Below are 8,978 nucleotides of genomic sequence, written 5' to 3'. Positions count from 1 at the left end.
ATGAAGCTCTTTGATGTCTTCAGGATCAATTAATGGAAAAAAACAACACGCCTACAAACTACTCCACGAGGACTGAACCATCTGACAGCAAACACAGGGGGAGCCCGAGAGTTATCAGTGTTTTCTACAGATTATCCGTGAAGAGGAAACGCAACGCAACTTTTCATAAGATATCAAATAAGTATTCCGTATCGCCAAATTGTGTCTGTGAAGTTTCAGCTCAAAACACCCAACAGATCATCAGCCATCATTGGATGTGAGCAAAAACACACCATTTTTTGGGCGTCTCTTTAAATGCAAATTAGCTGCTGTTTTCCAGAAAGGGGAGGAGTCTATTCTGACACTCCAAAAAGAACAAAACAAATGACTTTCACACAGCTAAAATTAAAGCCTTGTCCAGCAAATACCAGCTAGTGAAGTGCTGTGAAGGGAAACCTCACTCTGACCTCTAAAGGTGTTCTAGCGATAGACGCTAGAGGCCATGGTCTTTAGCCTCCTTTTTAGAGCAACCGACTCCCATGTGGAAGGTCGCCAGTTTGAAAAAATATATAAAATAAAACAAAAAAAGAAATAAAACAAATAAGACTTTCTCCAGAAGAAAAAATATTATCAGACATACTGTGAAAATTTCCTTGCTCTGTTAAACATTATTTGGGAAATATAAAAAATTATAATAATTGGGGGCTAATAATTCTGACATAAAAAAAAAAATTAAAAATTAAAATAAAATAAATATATATATATATATATGTATATATATGTATATATATATATATATATATATATATATATATATATATATATATATATATATATACTTATTTACACAACAGTTCTGTCTGGTTCTTGAATCTGATTGGTTGATAGCCGTGGGATATTTTGCAATAACAGCATTTGTACAGCCTCCTCACTCTTCTGTATTACTCCGCCCACATACTGCAACAAGCAGAGGACACGTTACAGTTTGACAAAGATTGCAGTTATTGGACAACATAATGTACTTTTGAGGCTTTTTTAGGCGTGAATGTAGATGTTTAGATTGCAACTATGCAGTTTATTTATAGGGATAGTGCCTTTTTCAAAATATTTATCATTTCTGAGAGACAAAACGTCAGCGTCCAATAGCGAAAGACGGTTGACGTCTATCCAAGATGGTGCCAGGACCGCATAATAAGCCCTTGCTTAGAAGATTAAAACAGCGTGGATTCTAACTACAGCTGGTCAAATCATTATTAAACTGGTAAGTGATATTCTAAGTAAGTCAATCGCTCTCTTTTGTATAGATTGCAACTGTGCAGTTTATTTATAAGGACAGCGCCTATTTTAATACAGATAATTTCCCATCCCGGTTCTCAACAGTGTTATTCAGAGACCTCTCCCCCGAACACCACCTCCTTATCACAAACACAAAAGCAGTCTGGTAGTGATTGCGCTACTTTTTTACGGATTAATTATTGTGATATCCCGATTGCAACAGAGAAATACTGTAGACTCTAACATTGTAAGAAGATATCTTTGTAGACGGAGGGCAATTCATGACACGTTCAGCCTTATAATCTTAAAATGTCAGCAAAATCACCTGTTTTGTCATCACCATATACATTACGTGAGAATCATTCAAACACTAGCTCTAAAGTGAAGTTGGTGAATTAGTAACGGCTTCTGCTGTTCCGACGTCAGCTGCAGATGTGAATGAACGGCGGAAGAAAATAGTTCCTAATACAAAAGGGTTTTTAGACTCTCTGTGTTTGATTTTCTTTTATTATATACACGATTATGCCGTCGAACTGTTGTGTAAAAGCAATATCACACTCGTAGCAGTGCGATATGGCTGTATATCAGCACTGGTGGCCATATCGCACAGCTACTCATGTGATATTGCTCATATATACAGTTGAAGTCAGAATTATTCGCCCCCTTTGCATTTTTTTCTTTTTTAAATATCTCCCAAATGATGTTTAACAGAGCAAGGAAATTGTCACAGTATTTCCTATAATATTTTTTCTTCTGGAGAAAGTCTTATTAGTTTTATTTCGGCTAGAATAAAAGCAGTTTTAAATTTTTTATTAACCATTTTAGGGTCAAAATTATTAGCCCCTTTAAGCTATATATTTTTTTCGACTGTCTACAGAACAAACCCTCATTATACAATAACTTTCCTATTTACCCTAACCTGCCTAGTTAACCTAATTAACCTAGTTAAGCCTTTAAATGTCACTTTAAGCTCTATAGAAGTATCTTGAAAAATATCTAGTCAAATATTATTTACTGTCATCATGGCAAAGATAAAATAAATCAGTTATTAAAGATGAGTTATTAAAACTATTATGTTTAGAAATGTGTTGAAAAAAATCTTATCTTCGTAAAACAGTAATTGGAGGAAAAAATAAACAGGGGGGCTAATAATTCTGACTTCAACTGTATATATATATAGAACCCCTGTTCTAGACTGAGCCACAACAATTCTTAACAGTTAATGGATACATTTATGATGGTATGATACATAAATGCGGATAATGTTTCGAGATGATTGACACATAACTAAGCAACATAACAGTCAGTTTATGAGGAAGTAGTTTGTTCAATTCAATTCAATTCACCTTTATTTGTATAGCGCTTTTACAATGTAGATTGTGTCAAAGCAGCTTCACATAAAAAGTCACAGTAAATTGGAACAGTGTAGTTCAGTTTTTAGTGTTTAAATTCAGTTCAGTTTAGCTCAGTTCAGTGTGGTTTAATATTCACTACTGAGAGTCCAAACACTGAAGAGCAAAACCAACGATGCGCAGCTCTACAGATCCCGAACCATGTAAGCCAGTGGCGACAGCGGAGAGAGAAAAAACTTCACTAATTGGCAAAAGTGAAGAAAAAAACCTTGAGAGGAACCAGACTCAGTTGGGCGCAACCATTTTAATTTCTCCGCTGGCCAAACGTCTTGTGTAGACCTGCAGTCTCAGCAGCGGAGGCTGGAAGCTGGCCTCAAAGCTTGTCCCAAAGCTTGCATTCTTCTCTGATACACACTCAAAAGTATGTACTTTTTCTTTACATAAATACACATATTTTAGCATGTGGTATAAGTAGGAAATTAGGATGTGTTTGCTTTAAGTGCTTCAACTACTCCACCAGGACTGAACCATCTGACAACAAACACAGGGGGAGCCCGAGAGTTATCGGTGTCATCAACACATTATCTTTAATGAGACTCTTCCCAGATTATCATGCATGATTCAGTGCAAATGATTTCACAGAATTATGGCGGAGGTGTTGGAGTTAATTGCTGATTGCGCAGGGAGATTAGGCTTTATTGAATGGAGGTGTTGGAGCATCAGCTTGGGTGATTTAGCCTGCGGACGCCTGAAAGGATTAATGGATTTCATAAAGTCGATAATACCTCAAGCAAATAATGGGGATGCTAACGGTTCGAGGGGAAAATAGGCACTGGTTTAAAAAATAACCTATGACCTAAATGACCTATATTCTGAATATAATATGAATTAGTTTATATACAGTATATAATTTAAATATATTATTATTTATATCATACTAAATATTACTTTGCTTTTATTTAAATACACAATTATATTCAATTCAATTCAATTCACCTTTATTTGTATAGCGCTTATACAGTGTAGATTGTGTCAAAGCAGCGTCACATAAAAGGTCAAATATAGGTCAATTATAGCATTTATAATTGTTTTGACTACTTTTAACTTAAATTTTTTCAGTTTGCATACTTATTTTAATTATTACCATTATAACTATGGTGCCATGGTGGCGCAGTGGGTAGCACGATCGCGTGGGTTTCCTCCAGGTGCTCTGGTTTCCCCCACAGCCCAAAGACATGTGCTATAGGTGAATTGGGTAGGCTAAATTCTCTGTAGTGTATGTGTGTGAATGAGAGTGTACGGATGTTTCTTAGAGATGGGTTGCAGCTGGAAAGGCATCCACTGTAAAACATGGGTCACACTTTATTTTGATGGTTCGTTTGTTGAATTTAAGTTACTGTACATTGCATCTACATGCCAACTAATTCTCATTAGATTATAAGTAGACTGTTGGGGTTATGGTTAATGAAAGTTGACAAGTCCTTGCAAAGTTTCTTATAGTGAGTTAAATGTCTGTTGAATGTCTGTATCAACAGATATTAAGCAGACAGTCTACTAATACTCAACTGGACCATCAAAATAAAGCGCTACCAAAACATGTACTAGATAAGTAATATAATGCTCAATAAGTGTGAAAGCGATACATACAATTATAAAAAATTAAGGAATGGCTTGCCATATCAGTAAGAATATGCAGTTTAAGTCATGGAGTTTATGGCTAGCCATATTTTGAGAAAAACAATGCTTTAAAATTATTTATTGGAAAACTATAAGTCTGATAAACCTGAAAAGATATAGCAACAAAATCTTATGCAGAACACTGCTTTTGGCCAAATATGGGGCTTGAATATTTTTTCTTAAGCCAACATAATTATTAATTTAACTTGTTCGCTACCTACCAATAAAGTTGTCTCCCAAATAGACTGAAATTTGGGTCTAAATCTTATCTTTACTGCTCAAAATAGCATTACGGTTTGAAAGAAGTGAAGGAATAATGACAGAATATCAATTTTTGGGTCAAGTATTCCTTTAACAATTCTTCAGTGCAATGAACAGCTAACAACAGATGCTCAAGAAAACTTGAGAGTTTGATGTGCTTTCATAATTGTCACCATTTTTTTTTTTTCAGCCAAATTGCCGCAAGTAGAATAAATATTGCGTGCATATGCTAAATATAAAATCATCTACAAGTCAGCAATTGAAAGCGAAAGGCTCTTGAAGCAGTAAATCATGCAGAAGAACTCACTGGAGGTGCGGAGAATTTGAAGAGAGACGAACCCCTTAAGGCAAGAAACTTTGGTGTGTACATTCGGTCCTGAACTGAATCCTGCTCTTTCTCATCCACCCAGCCCATATAGATGATCTGTATCACACACACACAGACACACACACACACACAAGAGGGAATAAATGAACTCAGTTCCGCTTCATCTTATTAATCTAGACAGAATTTCGCAGGCAGAAAATGCATTAATTACATAATGTTTGCAATCTAATTAATTGCATAATAAAGTTAACTGAGAAAATACCCCCAAAAGAAACGATGATGAAAGTCACTACTGTGTTCAATGGGAAAAGTCTCAAGTGGAGATTTACTGAGAGTAGCTCTAGAAAGAAATGTTTTAGTTCAACATAGAGGGTATTGCACATAAAGCATTAGGGTAATGCTTTCATTCATTCATTCATTCGTTTATGCTTTCATTCATTTGTTTATCATTCATTCAATCATTCATTCATGGATGCTTTCATTCATTCATAGATGCTTTCATTCATTTGTTTATCATTCATGCTTTCATTCATTTGTTTATTCATTCATTCGTTTGTTCATTCATTTATGGATGCTTTCATTCATTTGTTTATTCATTCATTCGTTTGTTCATTCATTCATGGATGCTTTCATTCGTTTATTCATTCATTCGTTTGTTCATTCATTCATGTGTCCTTTCATTAATTTGTTTATTCATTAATTCGTTCATGCTTTCATTCTTTGCTGGAGGCTTTCATTCACTCATAGATCCTTATATTCATTCATTCATGCTCTCATTCTTTTGTTTATTCATTATTTATGCTTTCATTCATTCGTTTATTCATTCATGCTTTCATTCAATTATGGATGCTTTCATTCATTCATTTATTCATTCGTTTGTTCATTCAGTTTATTGACATGCTTTCATTTATTAATTCATGGATGCTTTTATTCATTCATTTATTCATTCATTCGTTTGTTCATTTATTTTATTGACATGCTTTTGTTCATTCATTCATCTATGGATGCTTTCATTCATGCTTTCATTCATTCATGGATGCTTTCGTTCATTTATTCATTCATGCTTTCATTAATTTGATCGTTCATTCGTTTGTTCATTTATTTTATTGACATGCTTTTATTCATTGATTCATTCATGGATGCTTTCATTTATTTGTTCGTTCATTAATTTCATTGACTTATGCTTTTATTCATTCATTCATCCATGGAAGCTTTCATTCATTAATTCATATTTTGTTTCATTCATTCATTCATTCATTCATTCATTCATTCATGTATGCTTTCATTCATTAATGTTTCATTCATTCATTTATTCATTCATTCATGTTTTCAATTATTTGTTTATTCTTTCGTTCATTTGTTCATTCATTTGATTGACCTATGTTTTTATTCATCTATTCATTGAAGCTTTTATTCATTCATTCATGGATGGTTTTATTCATTTATTTATTCATGCTTTCATTCATTTTTTTACTTATTTTATTGACATGCTTTTATATATTAATCTAAGAATACTTTCATTCATTCGTGCCTTCATTCATTCATTTATGCTTTCATTCATTTGTTTGTTTATTTATTCATTTTATTGACTGATGTTTTTATTCATTCATTTATCCATGGATGCTTTTATTCATGCTTTCACTCATTCATGGATGCTTTCATTCTTTTGTTCTTTCATTCATTTTATTGATTGATGCTTTTATTCATTCATTCCTGGATGATTTCATTCATTTACTCGTTTGTTTGTTCATTCATTCATTTATTACTTAATTCATCCATTCATGCTTTCATTCGTTTATTTATTCATCCATGGATGCTTTCATTCATTCGTTTCCTCGTTCGTTCGTTCATTCAATAATTCATTCCATCAGGCTTTCATTCATTTGTTTATTCATTCATCCATTCATTCATTCATTTGTTTATTTATTCATTCATTTATTATTTATTAATTCGTTCATGCTTTCATTTATGAAAAGTAAAATAATCTTTAAAAATATTTATTTATTTTGCTTGTTTAAAATAAAACAACATAGTTTTGACTTAACAAAAGAATAATTTTTTACTTGCCTAAAAAATTGCCTCTTGATTTAAGATTTCTTTTAGAGATTTACAAATTTAGAAAACTCAAAGTAGAAAAAGCGTGTTGATAACCATTAGTTGTTGTTTTTTCCCCCTGTTCACCTGCCGTGTCGAGTCTAATTAGACTCCATTTCAAGGCCTGATCATGCGAAATGTCACAACACAAAGACTCAGGTCAGACACTGTGACCACGTTTCTGTCAGTCTGTATGATGTCAGATCCATTCGAGGAAACGGGATCAGGCAATTCAGAGAATCTACAAGCCCTGTGAACTTGATTCTGGTTTTCTGCAGCTTCACGGGTCACGCAGCACATGAGCACTGACTCCTGTCAGAAAACATCATTATGAGGCTTCATTCAACTGCACTGAGCAACTCGCTCACTCCGTCAGGGCTTTATCCGCAGCTCTGCAGGCTGTCTATCACACTTTCAAACTCCAGTTTGCACCTTTTTTAACAATTCAGACGCAGTTTTCTTACCTGCTGGTTTACTGGGAAATTTCTGTTGATCTTCTTCACCTACATTAGAATCATAAAAGAGAACAACTTAGATTGCTGAAAAAGTATTGATTCAAAAAAAGTATGGATTCGGAGTAGACGTCACTCGCTTCTACGAATGCATTAGTGCGGGCAGAAAAACACTGGTAAGAAGAGAAGGAAAAAAAAAAAAAAAAAAAAAAAAAAAAAAAAAAAAAAATATATATATATATATATATATATATATATATATATATATATATATATATATATATATATATATATATATATATATATATATATATATATAGTTGAATTATTAGCCCCCTTTAAATTATTATTATTTTTTTTATATTTCCCAAATGATGTTTAACAGAGCAAGGAAATTTTCACAGTATGTCTGATAATATTTTTTCTTCTGAAGAAAATCTTATTAGTTTTATTTTGGCTAGAATAAAAGCAGTTAAAAAAAAAAAAAAAAACATTTTAAGGTCAAAATTTATAGCTCCTTTCAGCTATATATTTTTCGATAGTCTACAGAACAAACTATTGTTATACAATAACTTGCCTAATTAACCTAGTTAAGCCTTTAAATGTCACTTTAAGCTGTATAGAAGTGTCTTGAATAATATCTAGTCAAATATTATTTACTGTCATCATGACAAAGATAAAATAAATCAGTTATTAGAAATGAGTTATTAAAACTATTATGTTTAGAAATGTGTTGAAAAAAAACAGGGGAGCTACTAATTTAGGGGTTTAATTTAGGGGTTTAATAATTCTGACTAAAACTGTACATATAACTTTATTTGGACTTTGTTACTTGATTTAATGCAAAAATAGTTAGTTTTCTCAATTAGGAGAGGAAAAATGACAGATTTGTGGGAAATATACTCTGAGCCGAGGGGAAAAGACAGAATGATGAGCTGGTTTTCCTTTTTAGGCATCAACAACATGAAAGCATGGCTCCATCCTGGCTTGTATTAATAGTTCAGGCTAGTGGTGATGGTGTAATGGTGTGGGGGATATTTTCTTGGCACACTTTGAGCCCATGGGTACTAATTGAGCATCGTGTCAGCGCCACAGCCTACCTGAGTATTGTTGCTGACCATGTCCATCCCTTTATGATCACAGTGTACCCATCTTCTGATGGCTACTTCCAGCAGGATAACGCACCATATCATAAAGCGTAAATCATCTCAGACTGGTTTCTTGAACATGACAATGAGTTCACTGTACTCAAATGGCCTCCACAGTCACCAGAGCTCAATCCATAAGAGCACCTTTAGGATGTGGTGAAACGGGAGATTCACATCATGGATGTGCAGCTGACAAATCTGCAGCAACTGCATGATGCTATCATGTCAATATGGAGGAAAATCCTGAGGAATATTTCCAGTCCCTTGTTGTATCTATGCCACAAAGAATTAAGGCAGCGCTGCAGGCAAAAGGGGGTCCAACCTGGTACTTGTAAGGTGTACCTAATAAAGTGGCCGGTGAGTGTATATACATAATTACAGTTTTTCCCAATTGTTTACACACTTTTTCTGA

General features: G+C 33.6%; 1 protein-coding gene across 1 annotated transcript in view; it reads right to left on the bottom strand.

Moving 5' to 3' along the window:
- sntg1 (syntrophin, gamma 1) overlaps positions 1 to 8,978 on the bottom strand; it is a 97,666-nt gene that overhangs the window by 21,052 nt on the left and 67,636 nt on the right. Inside the window, exons 12-13 of the mRNA XM_056451185.1 lie at positions 7,431 to 7,469; positions 4,852 to 4,968 (exon numbers count right to left, since the gene is read on the bottom strand). Coding sequence (XP_056307160.1) covers positions 4,852 to 4,968; positions 7,431 to 7,469 — 156 coding nt within the window. The remainder of the gene's footprint in view (positions 1 to 4,851; positions 4,969 to 7,430; positions 7,470 to 8,978) is intronic.

This window comes from Danio aesculapii, chromosome 24 (genome assembly GCF_903798145.1).
Source record: "Danio aesculapii chromosome 24, fDanAes4.1, whole genome shotgun sequence".
Classification (NCBI taxonomy): domain Eukaryota; kingdom Metazoa; phylum Chordata; class Actinopteri; order Cypriniformes; family Danionidae; genus Danio; species Danio aesculapii.
Note: the sequence above shows the minus strand (reverse complement) of the source record. Positions and strands in the feature narration are given on the sequence as shown.